The sequence below is a fragment of the Grus americana genome, chromosome 5, assembly GCF_028858705.1.
Source record: "Grus americana isolate bGruAme1 chromosome 5, bGruAme1.mat, whole genome shotgun sequence".
NCBI classification, from domain to species: Eukaryota; Metazoa; Chordata; class Aves; order Gruiformes; family Gruidae; genus Grus; species Grus americana.
In genome coordinates, this window is record NC_072856.1 from 44,866,943 (window position 1) to 44,887,129 (window position 20,187).

The 20,187-nt window shown below is 52.5% G+C and overlaps 3 protein-coding genes across 5 annotated transcripts in view; 1 reads left to right on the plus strand and 2 right to left on the minus strand.

Moving 5' to 3' along the window:
- Nucleotides 1-4,436: 4,436 nt before the first annotated feature.
- ISCA2 (iron-sulfur cluster assembly 2) lies at nucleotides 4,437-10,524 on the minus strand. Its single transcript, XM_054826866.1, has 4 exons — nucleotides 10,449-10,524; nucleotides 10,077-10,242; nucleotides 9,819-9,934; nucleotides 4,437-9,630 (listed from the first exon to the last, which is right to left on the minus strand). The coding sequence occupies exons 1-4, from the start codon at nucleotides 10,505-10,507 to the stop codon at nucleotides 9,456-9,458; spliced, it is 516 nt and encodes a 171-aa protein (XP_054682841.1). The 5' UTR covers nucleotides 10,508-10,524; the 3' UTR covers nucleotides 4,437-9,455.
- A 4,324-nt stretch (nucleotides 10,525-14,848) lies between these two features.
- Nucleotides 14,849-17,042, plus strand: NPC2 (NPC intracellular cholesterol transporter 2). Its single transcript, XM_054826867.1, has 4 exons — nucleotides 14,849-15,005; nucleotides 15,081-15,188; nucleotides 15,456-15,628; nucleotides 16,259-17,042. Exons 1-4 carry the CDS (start codon nucleotides 14,927-14,929, stop codon nucleotides 16,343-16,345), a joined length of 447 nt encoding a protein of 148 aa, XP_054682842.1. The 5' UTR covers nucleotides 14,849-14,926; the 3' UTR covers nucleotides 16,346-17,042.
- Nucleotides 17,043-17,742: 700 nt separating this feature from the next.
- Nucleotides 17,743-20,187, minus strand: part of LTBP2 (latent transforming growth factor beta binding protein 2) — a 76,487-nt gene continuing 74,042 nt past the window's right edge. For all 3 annotated transcript variants that reach the window (XM_054826848.1, XM_054826849.1, XM_054826847.1), the window contains one exon: nucleotides 17,743-18,633. In XM_054826848.1, coding sequence (XP_054682823.1) covers nucleotides 18,467-18,633 — 167 coding nt within the window. In that variant the 3' untranslated portion in view covers nucleotides 17,743-18,466. The remainder of the gene's footprint in view (nucleotides 18,634-20,187) is intronic.

Sequence of the window (20,187 nt, forward strand, 5' to 3'; positions counted from 1 at the left end):
GACAGTACCTCCCTTGGCTAGGCACACACATCTCCTAGCAGCCCCATGAAACTTTGAGGAAAACACATAACAACTTTTTTCTGCAGAGAGACCAAACCGGCTTTATCTACCCTAGGTACGTTCATAGCCCTCTTCCCTCTCAGTATCTCTTAGTTGTTAATGCAGGCAGACTCCTGCTGTGGCAAGCGCTCTTATCTCAGTATTACAGGTCATGAAGTGACATGAGCAAAGGTTGTGAGCAAGCCAGCGATGTTAAGATGAGGTTTATCTGTGTAGGCAACCTCTGAAACAGGGCAATAACACGGCCTGTACTGGGATCATCAGCCAGAAACGTATCAGAGAGGCACACACATATAGAGTATTTGGCTTTTAAGGACATCCAGGTTATGTTTCCTCCCTCTTTCTCCGCTCTCTTTCCCTTGGGGTAAATTCATACAGAGAAAATCCTTTCCTGTGATGCACACGTGAGGCGGCTTGTGACCGAAATACCCAGCTCTGTGGTGACTCTGCTAATAAAATGGACCCCTGGGGAACCTGCCATCCCAAGGTACCGACCGGGCTGCACAGACCTGAGCCAGGGAGAGGAGACTGGTGCTCAGATCAGACCCAAGAAGCTTTAGTAAGGCAGCAGCTGACTCACCGTGCTGCCTGAGGCAGGCAAGAAGCGGGAACAAGCCCCAGGGACGGAGAAGTGCTGTCTGCAGCCCTTCCCGGGGAGAGGTGCATGCAGTGCCCCTCGCACCAGTCTGGGAGAGGAGGGAGCCAGAAAGGGAGCTGCTCCCTGGCACTCGGCATCCCATTTTTATTCAAAAGGGTGGGTGTCATTTTGACTTGTCCCCGAATCCTGTCTTTGATGTGACAACCTGCGCAGGGAGGTACAAAAGAAAGGAGGGAGGATCTAGAAAATGCTTCTTGCCTGACCCGGGGTTTAGTTAGACTCCTATAATTAACGACTGCAGCTCTCCTAAGAAAGATCCCAGCTGCTTTGCTCTGCAGCCTGCACTATCAATTTTTCTCTCACACAACCGACACACACCAAAACTCTTTCCTGTGAGGAAGGGAATGAGTATGTATAAATCCAATGCATCTGAAAAACATGAGCAGGAGGGGAGGGGGCAAAAGGAGCACAAACGCCAAAGTAAGTGACAAAAATCAGCATCCCTAGGAGGATGTGATCAGGTTCCCCTGGGCCACAAGAAGCTTGTAGGGTCAAGCGCAGTGAGCCCTTCACACCTCAGCATTAGGTAAGGAGCTTGGCAGTGAGACAGACCTCTGTGCTCAGCGTAGCATACACTGTCTAAGGTGTGCCCCCATTTTTTCTTGAGATAACTCTCTCAATAAGCTGTCCTTCTGCTGAACTACTTTGTGTTTGGACCAGCCCCAGGGGAGCTAGGACCCCCATTTCCACCCACCCCCCCCCCAAAGCCCCAGCCTTTAGGAAGCTCTCCCAATCTGACACTTCCAGTGGTCTCATCTGCCCTGTTAAAATTATCACATCCAGAATGGATTGAGAGGACATCAACCCACGGTGCCCAGCGTATTGTAGAAGAGGGCATCTTCAAGCAGCAGAAGTCTGTTCCTCAACTCTTTACAACAAGAGCCTTTACTCATTTGGAGAACTAGCCCTAAGCATGTAACACATTGACCGAGGCTCTCTGTGCAACCTTGCTTTTCAGATCCACTGCCTTTTCTCCAGACCAGTGGGGCCCAGTCCTTGAAAAGCAGGTAATTTTCCAGTCCTTTGGCAGGTCTGGTTTTCATCTCTGAAACTTTGACACTTTCTGTTTGCTGAGGGTCCTTCCCCGCAGGCTGTCACCATCCAAAGCTCAGCCAGTGTAAAGCAGAGCAGGTCAGTGGCTTCGTGGATCTGGCACTCCCATGGCTGTATCTCGGGGGGACAGCCGCCCAGCAGGCAAGGCCACAGGCACATACTCTGTTCAGCCCCTGCATCCCCTCGGTCTCGCTGCCCACTCCCTGTTCCTCCATCCTATTCACTTTTCTCTATACCCCGTCCCTTCACCAAGTCTTGTCTTCTCAGTGACTCCCAGGTCTCACCAGGTTCTTTTGCCTCTTATGATACCTGGACAGCCGCAAGTGTCCTCCCGCTTTCTGACAGCCGCATCCATCCACAAACCCGTGCTTCTGCGGCGGCGCTGGGGGAGGCTCAGCACATACCTCCTGCTGCCTTCCACCCCCGAGCATCTCTCTGGGTTATTCCCCCTTTTCCCACACCAGCCTGTTTTGTACTTGCTCTCTCACAGTGCTGGAGCTCCATTTGATTTGCAGACAATTTTCTCCCGTGTAATTCAGCTCTGCCCTGTGAATTGGCTCTTCACTGATACGTTTTTGCTTAGCTCGAAGAGGATTAAGTAACTTCTTTCACCACAGCAGTCCTATTTCTGGCCTGTGCTTGTTATCTGGGAACATAGGACAGCGGCAGCAGGGGAAAATGTTTTATTAAGAGGCCGAGGGATCTGCCACGCAGTCCCACTGCTTCCCTGCTCCCCACTAAGCTCTTGCAGGCACTGGTAGATAAAGTTCTGCTAACAATAGCATCGCCCCATTATTTCTGCCTTTGTCACCAAAGGCAGATACTGAATTCTCTTTTCCAAACGCTATTAGCTCTTCTCTGAAAAGTTTCTATATTTAACACCAATCTTCCAGGTCTGAAGGTTTGTGGCAAGTGTGCATGGGTAGGCAGGGAGGTGAGGGGAAGCCTGCCACGCAGCCTGTTGGACGCACTGGCCAGAGCACAACCACCCTTGCCTAGATGCAGTGCAGGATGCTGGCAAGAATTCACCCTGCGTACCAAGGAGACCTTGCATGAGGGGCTGTGTCACTCCTTCGGTCAACACCTGCACAGCTGCTATGGACACAAGGGCAAGAGCCTAAAGCCACCCCAGCTGTGTACCTCTTTGAGCCATGGCAGCAGGGCTACGACTGAGCCCATAGGCAACCCTCCTGATGGTTCTAGCCCACAGCACAAGCCTGCCAGCCCGCAGCGTCCTCAGCAGGATGAGTCTAGGCTGTCCCTGCTCTCAGGCTGCCATGCAGCAGGTCAGCAGGGCACGCTGCTCCCCACCGCAGCCAAAGGGCAGCCACTGCTTCACGCATGGAGCACGTACTGCAAACCTTCCTCTCTGCCCTCCACCACAGCACCTCACGGAGCCAAGCCAGAGCAGTCTGGCACCAGGAGCACATCCTCCAGCAACCTTCTGCCCACACAAACCATGCAGAGTTTGTCCCAGTGCTCAGCATCTTAGCTCAGGAGCGAGGACCCCACATCTCAGAGACTTCTGTGTCTTCCAAGTGGTAGCTCCCAACCAAACCCTGGCAGTGTGTTCAGGCAGTAATTCTTCCAGGGCAAAATCCCACAAGTTCAGCAATGTACAGCGGTCTCTGGTCTTTGTTCTCCCCTTGAGACAACACAAACCCAGGCTGACTGACAGCTCTGTCATGTGCAATCAGCGCTGTGGTAGACTGCAGCAAGGAAAAGAGTCATGCTTGAGCACCACCTGCCTCACGTGGCTGACCTGTTCTGAAGACCACATCTGCCTCCATGCTAACTCCTGAGCAGACAGGGCTTTATTGTCCTCTGCTTCACCACCTGTGAAAGGCTAGTGAGGCAGATGCGGAAGGAGGGCTCTACTGCATCCTGTCCATGGATGACTCTATTGCATCAGGCTAGAACAGTGCAAGACGCAAGCCTTTTCCCTCAGTAACCAAGATTAGAGCGTGAATAAGAGGAATTAGCTAAAGGTCAAGCCAGATAGAACAAGAATAATGAACATGGGCTTAAGGAACAGCTGTGTGCAATTTCTCAAAGTACAGCAGATTCTGTCCTTTTTTTTGATTCAGTGGCTGGGGGAGGCAGAGATGTTAGCAGTGGCCAAGAGCACGCCTGGTGGGGGGGCTGCAAGACACCTGGTTTCGCTGCCCTACACTCCCCAAGTCGCACATTAAATGGATAAGCATTGCCTTTGATCCTTAACTCTCTGATGGGCACAACCTCTGGGAGCTGTCCATGCTGCCCCCCTTACAAGAAGGTCCCTCGCTCCTGAGGTTGATGTGACTTGTCCTGGCGCCTCCGGTCCCAGCAAACAAAGGGTTCTCCTTGGAGTCTTAGACCCTGTAATTAACCCTTGGCCCTTTGGACCAAAAGGAGCTGGGACACATTGACCTTTGGAACCCACTGGAAAGTTCAATTAACTTCAAGGGCCTTTTCCTGGAGCGTTAGTTGAGGAAACAAAGAGCTCAGAGAAGCGCTGGAACATTGTCATCAAATTGTTCTGAACGTCTCTATTTATAGCAGGGTGAAGGAGAGAAGGAGCTGGAGACAGTAACTCGGAGCCCCAGTGCACGGGATGGTGACAGTAGTCATGGGCCGCTCTCGGCCCAAAGCCTGAGCCAGAGGAGGAAAGGAGGTAGCAGTGATGGTAGCATCTTTTCTTTTTTATTTTATTTTTTTAAGAGATGAAGTTCCATTCTTACCACCCCACCCCCATGGTCAGAAAATGAGACCCACAGATAGAGCTGAAGATAATGGCAGGTTGCCATGGAAATGTGCATTTAGTCTCACTGTTTCCATGGCAACTGAAAGACATACCATTCAGTTCCTCTGAAGGATGCCAAAGGTAAATGAGCACTGATTAAAACAAGGGCACAAACTTGGGCTCTAATCAACCACAAAGACTAGGGCCATAAACTCTTATTGCTCAAGCAGGAAATATTAAGAGCCTTACAAGTGCTGGGAAGGCCAGAGGCAGGAAGCACTGTGCACAAACTGCTCCCCACAGGGTGAGGAATCATAGCCTTGGAGTAATGGTCCATCTTGCTGTCATGAACAGCTCCATTTCTGTCCATGGCTGGATGCTAAACCCACCCCAAGTCCATGATCTACTGAGCTGTTTCAGTTGCAGCCTAATCCTGGAAACCATGCTGAGCAAACATATTGCTCAGAACCCAGCAAGACCCAAACTGCACCATTAATCCTATACCTAGCCCCTAACAGTGTTTGGTTCAAGGATTCATCCTCTTTAAAAAACAAACCACCAAACAATAAAAAGATTACCCGAATGGAAGAGTTTGATACACTACAGGCGGCTGCAGTTTATTCTCGCCAAAGCTCTGTCTCCTTGAATTGTGGTTCTTTTACCAGGCTGGCTGCCAGTCCTATCAAACACACCATTACGCGAGGTTATCCCTTTCTGGCAGGTACAGCCCATTCTGGAGGAGCATGGTGAATGCTGGGTGAGCGCTTCAGCTAGTGTGCATCCTGTCACACCCTTTGCTAATGAACCCAACTGCTGTGTTTGCTACTGGAGAGAGCATGTGGTCCCATCCTCAAGCATGTGCTGTAGCAGCTCATCCTGGAAATATAGCATGCTTGCTCCAAATTCAGTAAACTCCTCTGGCCGGTCCCAGCTAAGGGTGTGAATTGTGGGGTTTATACCACTCTGTTTTTTATTTCCAGCTGCCAGTGGATGTTCAAAATGCTTGCGAGGCTGAAGACAGTTTTGATATAAAAGCAGTTGCCTTCACAGTGTGGGACACAGATAAGAGAAGCCTTCTTTCACGCACTCCTGCCTTCCTGTTATTGCCTCCTCCACCGTTCAGCAATTCCTCCCCCAGGTGCTGGATTCAGGCAAGCCAAGAAGGCAGGAAATTATACTGCTGTGTGGGGGCAGCAGAAACCCCAGTGGGTGTCATCTGGGAGGTACTGGCTCTTCACCCCTAGCTGTCTTTCTGACTCACCCAACAGCTCTGTACAAACATAGAATTTCACAAGGGAGAGGACTAAGTTCAGCAAAATTTTGCAGATGAACATTTTGGGGTGAGAGGGCCAGTTGTTCCCCTAACATCCCTGCCTCGGCTGTCCCTCGGTCTTATAGGAGCCACTCACACTCAACCCCAAATGCTCTTTGTAGCAAGTAATACCACGCAGAAGCCCACCAAGGTGTGCATGGCATTCCCATGCATATACCTAAACCACAAGAAAAGGGGCATAACAAAAATCTGCGATTTTTCTACCACTGCCTGGTTTGAAGCATGGAAGGGGGACCCACGGTTAATAGGCGGTGGTAAACACCTAATGTGAAGAACAGAGCCAGTCACAGACTGAGGATGTGCTGGGCATCTACTAACAAGTCCCTGCAGAGCTCCAACAAGCTCTCACCAAAGTGAGGATTTCTATTCCATCCTCTTCTACCCGCCCGTCAGCGACACTGATGATTGCACCCTTTTCCCTTGAAGTTTCATCTTAATGTAGGTTTCCATAAATATCTTTCTTGATCATTCATTCCTTGTCAGGTGGGTGAACTGAGAGAATCCTCCTTCTTCATGTGGGAGCAGAGAAAGATTTTCCACTGCAGTTTCTCATTTGCAATGAAGCAAAGGCTGCACCTCCAGCTCTGTACTCCTGCTTTTTCTCAGTGGTTCAGCACAAGGGCTCCCATCTATCCCCACACTGTGGGCATCTCACAGGCATGCCTTGGCAGTCCCTCACAGCCCAGGCAGAACCAAATCCCCCATCTAATCCTCTGCACCTGTCTCTTGCCACCGCTGGTCTTGCCCCACAGCCTACTGCATGGTGCCATCTTCGCCCCCTAAGGCTATTCAGTGTACAAACCTTGACAGGTTGGGTTTTTTCTTCCATAGGAGCCAGGATCTAGCCTTTTCTGCCTACACAGCCAAAATTCACCAAGGTCACCTTTGCTGCCCTCTGCTAACATGACCCTCTTTGCTGACTTCCTAGACATGGACAGAAGTTTTCAATTTCTGATGTACTGACAGACTTGTTTAAGAGTGAGGAGGACTCTGGAGGTGAGAGGCAGCCCTTTGCACCCGTTCCCTATTGGGAACTGGAGGATTAGTAGCTTTGGCCAATAGACTATAGCCGCTCCTGGAAAATGGGACTAGGAGGCCAAGAGCAATGTCGTACAGCTGAAACCTCTCCAGCCCCCAGCAGTTTCTCTGATCTAGAGCCCACACTGCTGCAATACCAGATGAACTCGGCTCCAGCCCGACTCCAAAACAGGCAGCTGCAAAGAAACTTTTGCTCTTGCCTAGGTCCTGCACAGAGCAGATCCAACCTCACCCCATCAGAAGTCAAAATGCCCATACATGTCCAGAGAAGCGATTCCCAAGGAGTAAGGGGTCCATCTAGTGCAGTTAGAGCAGTACTGCCAGGCAGAGCAAGCTACACATGCGAGGTTCCCCCATGAGCCCAGCAACACCACCGGTGACGCTGGTGGAAACCCAAAGGCTCATCCACTGTACAGTCCCTGGGAACGAGGAGGCAAATTATCTGAAAAGGGTGGCACTCCACATGGACAGCACTCACTTGGTTTACTTCACCAGTGCAGGCAGTGAAGGCAGGTGGAACCTGGCTAGGTTGAACAGACATGGCACATTTACATTTAGTAACAACAGTAATCCAAGATGAAGGCTGCACGCTTACAGGGGATGAAGGCAGGCTTTAGTTTAGGGAAAAAACGCCTTGGCAGCTGCTGGTTTGCTACCTCCCCAACACTACTGCTGCACTTTTATTTCCCATTAAAGATCCTAAAAGGGACTTGACCAAGGTCAGACTGTGTGACCAAGAACAGATCTGTACTTCCTGGTTGAGAAAGCAATTCCTCCTGCCAACTTTCATTGTTTAGTTATCCCAGCTGAAAGAAATCGAGTTTATCTAATGTCTTCTACCTACACAAGCTTTTAGGTCTTACACTTTTCAAAGGCAGTTCTGGCTGACATCACATTCAAGACCCGGAAGCGTAAGGGTGGGGCCAAAACATCCTGCAGGGGTTTAGACAAGTCTTTTAATCACATCCTTTTACTTCCTTTTACAAAATGGGACAGTGCTACATCCAGCTCCCTCCGACAGCAACATAACTAGGTAGAACCTGTTGATTGCAGGAAACAGAAATGGAAAGGGCTAAACCAAAAGAGCTGCTCCTCCAAGTCCCATCCATATTCCCCACGTGACAACGTCAGAGCAGACCACGTATGAACTCCTGTAACAGCTACAGATGAAACTGGAACTAGCTGGCTATCAGTTCTCTGAGTGCTAGAAATCAATAGGCAAATGAGTGCTGTACATATGCACTGCTGATTAGTTTAGAAAGGCATTTGGGAAGCTTAACAACAAAAATGCCTGTGGCAGGAGTCTTAAAAAGCTCATTGTTTGCCATAAGCAATTTCCCTGAGACCAAAGTCATGCAGCACACCCACGCTCACGTGAGACTCAAGTCTTAGACAATTTGGTTATGATCAGATAAAACACAAGAGAGGGAACAAAGATAGCTTCACCATCTCTCCTTTCACCCAGAAGCAGATGAATCACTTTGATTTAAAAGACATCTAGTGGCAGATAAAAAACTACAGAAAACAACTATTCAAAAGGATGTTATTCTGGAAACTTCTAGATTTCCCATTCCATGAGAATTTCAGAAAGGAGAGGAGCTATTTTATTCTTTCATCAAACCAGGCACAAGTTAGAGATTAAATGGTGAAGCAAGTTTTGTAAAAGATTCTCAGACAAGTAAGTCAAAAGGACTTGAGGACCTTTAAGTACTACTCCAGATCCTCCTCTGCCTGTGTCACCTGAACTTCCCTTCCTGCTGGCAAGGGAAGGCAGCAGACACACTATGAAACCCGAGAGGTTGCACGACCTAAAATTCCATGTCAGATTTAGGAATGGCCTAGAATAGCACTGGGGGATGGAGGACTGTGTATTTTATGTTTATATATATACAAGCTTTTTTTTTTTTTCCCCAAACAAAAGAAATAAGCTATTAATTCTTCCTACCTCAATTTTTTAGCTTCACTTACTCTGAACAAGTAAAAACTTTCATCCCAGGCACTGACAGCAAAACCACTGTAGGTTCCAGGGACTGAGAGAAGCCTGCTGGGTAACAGGACAGTGAAGTATCTGGAAAAGCCCACTGTGAGTTCGGGAGTGGAGAGCCAGCAACGCTGGGAGATGTACAGGAGAGAGACCCCGAGTCCCATTCAGCTGGAAGACAAGCGATAAGCAATAGTAGCCTGAAAGAACCCAGATTCTACCCATGTGGGAATGCATGAGCAATACCAATCAATCTCAAAGACTTTTTTTTAGTAAGAACTTTAAATAAACACACACATATATACAGCCATCTCTTGCAGAGACAAGCGATTAAGTGGTTCCACATTCAGGACAAGCTAGGCAAGTCAACCCCACCCGGCCGGGGGTTCACAAGGCGCTGCCGATGCTCCCGTGTGCGTGCTCAGGGCTACTTCATGTTTTTGAACGGAAGGCCAACAAGTCTTGGAGATAGGCTCAGTGGAGTCATGTGTAACAGCTGTGTTACAGGGCAAGGGATATGAGAGGGAGCAGCTAGGAAAAGAACAAGCAAAACCCCTCTGAAGACTGCTAGGAAGTGTCTGCAGACAGTGTCCATCCATAGGAAGTCCAATCAGAATTTGACAGAGAAGGAAGTCCCACATGAGCAACCCTTCTCTGCCTGGGGGTTGCTCACCACCTGGAAAGAGCTGCGAATCAGCTCCTGGCTGAAGTCCACCATGGAACCTTTCACAAAGGCCAGGCTGTCCACATCCACGACCACACGGGCACCACCTTGTTCAAACACCCTGCAGAAAAGGAGCGTGTTTAACCATTAACTGTGCTGCAGATCTGACAGAAAAGCACAGGCTGAGCACTCTCCTTATCTCACAGGCTTCTTCTTCAATGCAAGATACTAACATGTCACACATGCCTTTCTTGTCACCTTTGCAAAGAACAGTCACACCTGACCACCACTACACCCCTTTGCCCTTGCCTGTCATCAGGATTGATAACTGTGTCCAAGGAAAACTTGTACTGGAATCCAGAGCAGCCACCTCCTTCCACCTGCAGCCTGAGAAACTCTGAGCCTTCTGTGATCTCCAGCAGCCTCTGCAAAGAAGAAAAGGAATAGGATTAAAAAACCTGATGAACAAACTGGCAAACACTCAAACGCCTGCCCTATGCGCCCAGGGCAGGCCAGGCAGTTTGGAATCCCTCCTAGAGGCACCGAGCTGCCTCCCGGGGTCCCCACCTTCACGCAGCTCTCGCTGAGGAAGACCTGTCCCTCGCTGGGGTCGCTCTCCGTCGGGCCCGGCTGGGAGGACGATGCCCACCGCAGCGGGCGACCAACTGCACAGGCAGGACCCGGCGGGGGCCTCGGCAGCGTTCGTGCTCGGCACAGCAGAGCGGGACACCAGCTGCCTCAGGGAGAGGGGAGGAAAGGGGGAGTCTCAGAGGGGACCCTGTCGAGGGCAGCCGGCCCGACCCCTCGCTGGGCGGCGCGCTCGGCCCCCACCCCCGCAGCCGCCACCCCCTGCCGCAGATCGGCGACATACGGGGACACTCGACACCCCTCGATGGGCCAAGGGGACCGAACGGCCCCACCGCCGCCGCGGAGAGGTACCTCGTCCGGACTCCCAGCGCCAACCTCCACCAGCGCCCCAGTGCCCCCGGCGCCGCCATGCTCCCCCTCACGCCCGCCCCAGCGCCCCGCCCATTGGCTGCCCGCCGCTTCCGGTGAGGGCTGCCATGGCGCCCGCCGAGGCGGAAGTGCCGAGCCGGCGGGCGTTGCTAGGTAACGCGCTGCTCGCCCCACCGGGCTGGGGGTATCTCCGCCGTGCGGTGCGGTGTGTCCCCGGAGGCAGCGTCCCTCCGCGGGCAGAGCTGGGCTGCTGGCTCCTTGCATAAAAGCCCGAAGCCGCCGTTTGTCCTTGGGAGCGTTTACTTCCACAAGTGGCGATGCTCACGGAGGGAAATAAACAGCAATAAAACAATAGAGACTAATAAAATAAATAACCCAGTGCTCTCCAGTAGAGCGTGTTTACTGTGGAATTAGCTGTGAGGGTTTATTCTGAGCAGTATCCAGGGACCCTAAGAGGGATCAAGATGCTGTCGCAGGGGGGTTGGGCAAGCAAAGGGGCAAACACGGGGCCTGGGCTGAAGGGGTTTAGGGCTTCTCCCTGGTCCTGGCTTTTCTGCTTCATTCCCCTTTACCAGGCAGGGCCTACGACACCAGGCAGGCCCAGCAGCCGCCCCTATAGCTTCCCCGGGGCACGTTCCCCTCCACAGTTTCACGTCTTGATCATCTGGCGTGTGACAGCCATCTGGCCGGTCGCTCAGATGCACCCGGGGTTAAAAGAGTTGCAATCTCTTTCTTCATCATGTGTTTCTGGGGGAGGAATCCAGTTCCTCACCCCCGGCCAGGCTTGCGGAGAGTCACAGAGTGGGATGGTGGAGGAAAGCCAGTCATCCCAGCAGGACGGGGTGATTTAGCGTCAGCGGACCTCGGGACCCTGTGATGGTTTGCTTTCTCACCATTCCACTCCAAGCAAGGGGATGCTTTTGCGACCATGTGCTTTTGCTTATTTGTCCCACCCTGAGCATGTAAATAAAGACTGGTTTGAGCTGTTTACTTTTGCTTGCTCTTGGCTTAACTTTAACAATGTTAGGATAAAGCCAGGAAAGTATCACAGGCAGGGTCCAAGGGGGGCTGGTATTAATGCAGGTACCTGCAATGGTTGATGAATGCTCAATCAGGCATACTGGAACACTTAATGTTTAAAAAAAAAAAAAAAGAAATATTGGGGTGTTTCTCCAGTTATTATCAGTGTGGTGTCCCAAAAGCAGATGACTTTGGAGGAGCAAATCAAGAATTCCTGGGAGGAAAAGGCAGAGGATCGCCACAGCTGCTTTCCATATCACACCAGCTTTCCTGCTCTCTCCTGTGGGGTGTGTTAGACCCATCCCACTGCATTTCCCCATGCTGTGACTGCATTCACTGTGAACACCGCTTGGAGAATGGATATAGCCCCAAAACCCAGACACTCTTCATTTTTACCAGTGTTAAGTGTCAGAAGTGTTACAAGTACCTTCAAGGCGCCTTGGGGTTGTTGCTCAGATGGTTATTGCAAGATGAAAGAATGAGAAAGAAGTCAGCTGGCCTCACTCAGAGTTAGTTTAATCTAATTAATAATCCACTAGGCTGAGGAGTCAGTCAGGTGTTGGGGGGTGATTTTGTTGAGCAGTTAAGAGAGGTGGGTGTAACTATGGAGAACAGCTATTTCTTTGTACCTCTTCCTAGCTGTATTTTTCCTTCTGCCAGCTATGTGGTATGGTGGTGTTTTTCTCTCATCCAGAGTTACAGTCTAGGTTTTCTTCCTTCCTCGGCTGTGATTTTGCTGGTCAGCTTGTTCCTGATATCTTCATGTAATCTGGTTTTAGGTTTGGTTGTGTTTTGTTTTCCCCTTCTTATTCTCATCTGTGGTATCTGGGTTTGGGGAGTTCTTTTAGCTCTTTTTAAGTGCACTGTATTGAAGAGATTTGTCTGTGAGTTGAATTCTCTAGATATCTTGCTCTGTTTTCCTCTGCAATGTGTAGGCTTAAATCATCTTTTATCTGTTTTGGTGGAAAACTGAACATGTTTCAGTGATTCAGAAACTGGTGATAATAAAACCTCTGGTGTGGTGTTGAACATGAGTGGCTTGTGGTGCATTTTGGTGTGAATTCTGATGATCTGTAGCAAAAGAAGCATGTTCTAGTTGAAAACAGTAGAATTGATTAGTCTCTGTGTGTGGATTTTCTTGAGAATCTGCCTTCTGTATTCACTGCTGCTGTAGTGCCTGCAGGTGTATCTGTTTATGGAGCTGTGCTGTGACAGGGATTTGCACTTATTGGGTGTAGCCAGCTCATAAAGTGGAACTGTAGACTTTTTCCTCATGTAATAGAGTTAGTTGGATTACAGAAATGAAGAACTTGAGCATCAGTCTTGCTGGAAAGAATTTATCTGTTAGCTTTCTTAAGCTTTTTCTCCTGGTGTTTCTGCATCTTAGCATATGCTTCCCCTGATGTTGGTAATCTGGGAGGAGCCCTGTCTGCAAAATAATGAGACCAGCATAAAGTTGAATTGAGTCTTTCTGAAGTATTTTGGTGAAATGTTGTGGTCCAAGGTGACCTGGAGGCTCACATCTTGTATCATATGTTGAAAGGGGCATGTTCTTAAAAGTAAGGTCAGTCAGGCTGACGATGGTTATGCTGCCCTGGAGAATTTAAGCTTTCGTGCTGTTATTGCAAAACTGGCATGATGGTAATATGCGATACCAGCTAAAAACCTTGGGCAGAAGGTTTCTGCTGCTTTCTTGAGTAAAGGCCTTGGCTGTAGTTTTACAAACTTATGCTTATTGGGCTTTTTATTAATCCAGTGCTGGGGGTGAATAGATGTGTTAATTCTGATGCTAGATTCAAGAATTTTTAGTTCAAAGCCTTTGAAATACATGTAGACACGTATGTATGTAGTCACTGCCACTGTGCAAAAGCGTCTGCAAAGCGAAGCCATCTGGTGAGCCGTTTTATGGGGAGGCATCCCAATTTAATGCATTGTGGAACTTGCTCCTGAGTGTGACACTGCTTACTCTGTGAACGTGCGACTGTAGTTTATGGTGTGGCTCTGACCTGACCACACTTGTGTTCCCGGCGGTCAGATAGGCAGCTTTGTTTACCATCTGTAAAACTTGAAGGATGGGGAGAAGGAAAGTCTTTCTAAGGGCATGAGTTCTCGTGTGCAAGGAAAAGACTTTATGTGGATCATTTATGAAGAGTGCTAGGTGGGCTTAACTATATGGCTTAGTCTCAGCAGGTCTTTTGGGGTTGGTTGTTGGTTTGGGGTTTTTTTGGGTTTGTTGGGGTTTTTTTTTTTTATAAGGCTGCTGTAAGCAGGTCTATTTGCTTGAGGCCTCTGCAAACTGAATGCTTATTCAGAATCTTAAAATAAAAGCCCTGGTCTCCTTTCTGAAGGGAAGGGATCCTTTCCCCCCCCGCCACTCTGAAGAGTTTCAGTGCTCAGCGGAGAGATGCACGAGAGCAAGTCCTGCTCGGTCCTGCTAATGCTCCTGGGGTTTCTGCCTGGGTGAAGCGTGGGGGTTTCACCTCTGAGTCACTTGGCAGAGCAGCTGAAGCTGAGTAGGCAGACAGACACCTTACTGGGACAGAGGTCTGAAGGGGAGAAGCTGTGTCAGCTCTGCCGCGTTCCTACCAAATCAGCGTTCATGTGCCTTTATCTCTATTATGTTCCTGACATGACCCTGTTAGGGGTAACGCTTGCCACCATGTGAAATTGGTGAGAAGCTGTAAACTTTAGCTTGGGTCAAAGGCTTGCTGAAGTGTCTTAAACATCCTCTGGTTTGTCTCAGCATCCGCGGCACGAAGCTGGGAGTCTCCGGCGTTTCACAAGTTAAGAGAAGCAGGACTAACTTGTATGTGCTGTGAAAGGCGGCAACCACAGCAATTACTTAGATGTAAACCTTGGCACTCGGGTTACGGAGACAGCTTTCGACATGCAGAATGCGAGGTTTTTCTATTTTTCTCCCCTCTCACGAGAGGCAGTGGAAGAACTTCCCAGCGCATCGCGCTGGCTCTGCCTGAGCGTGCCCCCCAGCTCCTGCCCTTTAGCGCTGAATGCACCGGCGCAGCCCAGGAGTGGGGATCCCCAGTAGCAGTCCTACTAGAGAGGGCGTCTGTCTGTCCAAGCGCTGTAGTTCCAGCCCGCCTCGTCCTGTCCCCTCCTGTACCGGAGGAGTCACGGCGGTGTATCTGCTGCCCTTTTCCAGGCTGCCCCTGCCCTCGGCCGCTGCTCCGCTCCCCGCACCGGGGGCAGCAGGGGAGCGCGGTCCAGCCTCAGCCGGCTCTGAGGACACCTCCAGCAGGTGCAATGCAGCAACCCCCACACCCCCCCCCGTCCCGGTACGACGGACGGGGCTGCCCCAGCGGAGCCCCCGGCCCGGCCCCGCGGGCGGGGCGCGCCCCAGCTGACCGGTGGGCGGGGCCGCCGCGCTCATGTGACGCCGCGGAGCCGCCGCCGCCACCGCTGTTGGAGGTCCCGCCGCCGCCATGGTGCTGTGCCCGCTCGCCTTGCTCCTGGCGCTGGGCGCCACCGTCCTGGCCGAGCCCCTCCGCTTCGTCGACTGCGGTAAGGGGCTCGGGTCGGTGGGGAGAGGGTACGGGAGTGCGGAGAAGGCCCGGTAATCCCGGCTGTTCCTTACAGGTTCCAAAGACGGCAGCATCCAAGAGGTGAACGTGAGCCCCTGCCCCACGCAGCCCTGTCTGCTCCATAAGGGAACATCCTACAGCATCAATGTCACCTTTGCCAGCAGTAAGCATCGCTTCCCCAGCTGGGGTGCCGGGGGGGGGGGGGGGGGGGGGGGGGCAGGGGGGGAGGTGATCACCTCTGTGTCCCGCTGCTTGGAGAGGAGTGGGGAAGGGTGGCTGGAGAGGGATCTGGGTGGGAAGAAGTGGCTGGGGAGGAAGAGCATCCCTTAGTTGTGTTCTTGTAGCCTCCAGGGTATGCAGAGGGGAGGGCGTAAGGTAGAAAAGTGTTCCCTGCTTTGGTGTCATGCTCACACTTCTCCGTATTCTGCAGAGATCGAGAGCCAGGGCAGCAAAGCAAGGGTATACGGTGAGATGCTGCACGTGGACATACCCTTTCCCATTCCTGAGCCTGATGGATGCAAGTCTGGAATCCAGTGCCCCATTCAGAAGGGCCATTCCTACAGCTACCTGAATAAACTCCCTGTGAAGAGCGAGTACCCCAGTGTAAGTAAGCAGGCAGCTAGTCTGCTCCTCAGAGCTACCATCCTTCCTGGGGCAGTCCCACCACCTGCCTTTAAGGAAGGACACCTTGTCCTGTGGTGGTGGGGAAGAGCTTAGAAGACTCCTCAGACTATCTGGTGGCACTTCTACTGTGAGCATGACTCTCATTTCAAGTTCCCACTTTGGGACAGACCCAGCAGAGGAAGCAGCCTGCCTCCAGCTGCTGAGAAGTGCCTTCAGCTGCCCAAGTATCCTCCTGTACTATGCCTCCCTGCAGAGCCTGCTGCATTCGGCCAAATGCTTCCAAACTGGGGGTGCTCAGATCCAAAGTGCAGTTCAGCTGGGAGGTTGCAGGGTGTTTCCACTCTGCTTACTCAGAGTGGAGATCTGAGTGCAGTGTGTGGAGGTCTCCTGCATCATGCAACGGAACCCTCCATCCATCCATGTAAGATACTCCAGCAGTCACCGCAAGAGCGTGGCCCACCTACTGCAGTGGGGCAATGCCCCACCTCAGTCGTCTTTGTGCAGAGCTCCCAGGACCTCCTTGCTCCACACAAGTGATAGCTCCTCTCTGTGTCCTTGCTTTAAGGTTTCCTGAACACTCTCATTTCCCTCTGCTCTTCTCTCTTTCAGATTAAACTGATTGTGAAGTGGGAGCTGGTGGATGACCAGGACCAGATGTTGTTCTGCTGGAAGATACCAGTACAGATCACCAGCTGAGGAGCCCTGCCATTAGTAGGGCTTGGGGAGGGGAAAAACAGAAGAGAACACAGGCCAAATTCTTTTTATATAATAAGCATTTCTTACTGCTTTCTTCAGAGCTCTGCAGCCTCTGAGCAGCCAGTACTGCATTCCTGCAAGGTCAGCCATGGGCAGAGGGCTCTTGCCCCGTTTAGAGCCCCCCGGGGTGTTCTCACAGCAGCTCAAGGGGGAGCAGTGTCTGCTGTAGGAGTGACTGAGCGTCATCTTCCACCCGCTTTGCGGAGGCACTTTAGTTGTTCGAAATGGAGCTGTCTGTCCTTGAAAAGGAATATCTCTGTGATGAACCTGGCTAGTATTTGAGCTGCTACCTGGTAACCCTTCAGTGCCTCTTCTAGAATGCCGGCTGCATCCACCCTCCTGTGCTTCTGCTCTGTCGTGACCAGGCTGCCCCTGGGATCTGCGTTTGCCATCCATGCAGCTGAAGGAGAAGAGACTTCCTGAGCTGACAGCCTGCTCTGTCCTGGGCCCCTGCTCAAGCCAGCAGGACTGCAGCTGAGAAAACTTCCTTTTTGTGGATGCAAAGCTAAATGGCGTTCAACATCTCTGCAGGGATGATTCTTTCTCTAACCAATTGTTTGCACTACTACTAACTCGGAGCTGCTGGGAGCTCCTGAATCTCTTTTTATAACTTTTAATAAAGGCTAGATAAAATCTGCTTGTATTGTCTTCTGTGAGTGGAGAGGAACAGGAGGAAAAGCAGAGACGCTGAGCATCTGCTAGTTGGGGTTGGGCTGGTCTTATTTCTCAGCTGAAGGCATGGATGGAGGTGGTATGCTGGCCTGAGCATGGGTGAACTGTGAGCAGCCAGGCATCTCTGCTGCTGGCTGCCAGGTAGTGCGGCCAGTGATGTCTGCCTGTGCTCCTGCCTCGCTTGTCCTGGGCTGGCCTGAAATTGTGCAAAGGCTCCCTGAGGAGGTGGTGGTGTAGGACATGGCCTTGCTTGCTGCAGCACAGGTAATGGTTTTTCTAGTGGGGGCTCTGGGGCTGGAAAAGCAGCTTCCAGACCTGCCCAAAGGCTCTCACCAACTGCAGAAGCCTACGCGCTCTCACACTTAAACTGCAGCTTGCTCATGTGTGAACAAGGCAGGTTGTAAGTGGCTGTAACCGCTGTGCTGTCTGTGGGGGCTGGAGTTGGCTCCTGTGACTGGCACTGGCTGGGGAGATAAGCAAGTATTTGGCCTGGCAAAGATGTCTGCTCTGGCTCAGGAGCAGGAGGAGGCTGGGTGCCAGCATGTGAGGGGTAAAAATTGACTTATGAGAGTGGGGGGGCCTTGCCAGGCTGAACTTACAAGGAGGATGTGGCTCTGGTACCCCTTGGCAGAGGCAAGACAAGCACAGTTCTGACCAGCCCCAGTGTCTTGAGCCACAGGGGCCCAAAATAAATGTTTTATTTAACAACATGAGAGAAGTTTCCAGCAGACTTGGTTAAAAAAAAAAAAGTCACCAACAACTTTACAGAAAGGAAGCTGGACCTGCCCCCCCCCCCCACCCCCCCCAGCCAGCTAGTGCTGGCATGAAGGCAAAGTGGGGAGCTAAGGGATGTGCCAGAGCTGGCCCTGTGGCTCCTCTGGCCTTTCCCCCATGCCCCAAGGTTAGACAGCAGCTTTAGAAAGCTGGGGTTGACCACCCCTCAAAGCTCTGGCGAGGGGGCTGGACGCTTCATGAGGAATGGGGCCAGCACCCATGGTGTGGGTGAGGCTAGTTGCTAGGTCAGTGCAGCAGTGACGGGGAGGTGAACCCCCTTTCTCGGCAGGGCAAGGGGAGGAGGCTGGGGCTGCATGGCAGGGGAAGGTGTCCCGTGAGCCTCCACAGCATGGGGCGATGTGACGGGCGCTGGGGGCCAGGGTGGGCTCTGCTGTGGCAGGAGCAGGGGCTGGCAGGGCGGAGGGGGGTGCAGAGGCTGGGAGCTCAGCCCTGGCCTGCAGAGAGAGGTGGCGGGGAAGTTGTGCGCTTCAGAGGGGAAGGAGTGAAGAGCCTCGAATTACCCGCAGCCCTGGGGGGCCTTTCTCTGTGCTCCCAGGTCCCGGGTGCCAGAGTCACGTGCCGGAGGGGAGCACTCTCACCCCTGCTTCCCTAGAGCTACGCTGCTGCTGGGCTCTGGGCTGTCTGGGGCACGCAGTGGTGGGACCGGGCCAGGGCCACATAGCCCGGTGAGCAGTGGCAGCGGTAGGAGCCCTCCGTGTTCTCGCAGGTGCCACCCTGGCACAGGGGCTCAGGGCTGCCCACCTCCTCGCACTCGTTGATGTCTGCAAGGAGAGGACAGGGGTGAGCTGGTGGTGCAGCGAGCAGTCCCAGCCCGCAGCCAACATCTCCTTGTGCATCTGCCACCCACCCAGCCCTCCCCCACAGATGCCCCATGCCCTCCACCCCCCAGCACCTCCAGGATGCCCACTGGGACCCCCCCCCCATCTCCCACGCTCCTCAGCACATCCACAGATCCCTCTCAGTCCCCGAGTGTGACATCCCCAGCATTTGGCATCCCCCAGCACAGGAGGGAGCCCCTCCCCCTGCCAGCAATGCACACCAGATAAGGCCTCCCCCCCTTGCTTTGCAGCTGATGACACCCCCGGGGTTAGCAGCTTCCTGCCATTGAGTTGTGCTAGCTAAGATCTCGGAGAAAGGCATGTCCAGCCTTGGAAAACGCCCTTTCCTCATCCGACAAGGCCGAGGAGGCAGATGATGGTGGCCCTGAGAGGCCGATTATCACCTCCAGGACCAGAACACAGAGGGACCTCGTGCTGTGCAAACAAGGGCTTGTTTTATTAACCCACAAACTGTGCCAAAGGGCTCATTCGGCCGGCTCGCCGCTGGGCTAGAGCGTGCATGCAAGCTTTACAGCAGCTGCCCCGCTGCAACGGGCCTGCTCTGCTAAATGCACTTCCCTGGACACCCTGCCTGAGCTACCCCAATTTGTGGTGGGATCACCAGTTGGGCAGAGCATCCTGTGCACGCCAGAGCCTTTGTTTGCACCCACAGGATCTCCAGAGCCCAAATCCTCACCTGCCAAGACAGGTCTGAGCCCTCTGACCACAAACCCCAGCCTCACCCCCTGCAGATCACCGGGGAGTGGGGAGCAGCTGATGGGTTCGGCTGGCCTCCTGGGTTCGGCTGGCCACCCAAGAGAGAGCAAAGGCCCCAGCAGTGACCGATGGACCCCAGGAGGACTGAAGAGCTCTCCCACCCCAGGGACCTCGGGGTTATCCCTAGCACAGGTGGAAGGCGCCATCTGGCAAAGAAAGGGAAGTGCAACCCCAGGGAGGGAAGCTGAAAGCAAAACCTCCAGGTCCAGTGGGAGGAAGCACAGCAGTCACGGGGAAAAGGAGATGGGAAACGTGAGATGGAAGAGCTTGGGGAACAAGGCAGCCTTCGTAACACAGCCAAAGCAATGGCCGAATGGGCACTGTGGACTTGGGCTAACCCTCGGGACCAGAACATCACCACAGATGGGATGGACTTGCCCAGAAGCCCGAGGAGACAGCACTTCAAGGGAGAGCAGTCCCCAGAGGCGCTGCACAGGCTGGGAAGCGGGTGAAGGCAGCCTCACTGGGGCTCCAGGGAAAGGTAAAAGGGGGAAGAGCAGGCAGGCTGGGCTGGCTGTGGACCACCAAATTGGGAGGAGGAGTAAACCAAGGGTACTTTAGCCCAGAAGCACCTGAAAGCCAGAAGCAGTAGAGTAGCACTAGCAGTGTCCACCAAGCCTTGGAGCCTGCCCACTCAGGCAGGGGTGGGGGCAGGAAGCCCATCCTGCAGGGCAAGGGCAAGCTGTCCCCAAAGGGAGGCGAGAGGGGAAGCACTGCAGC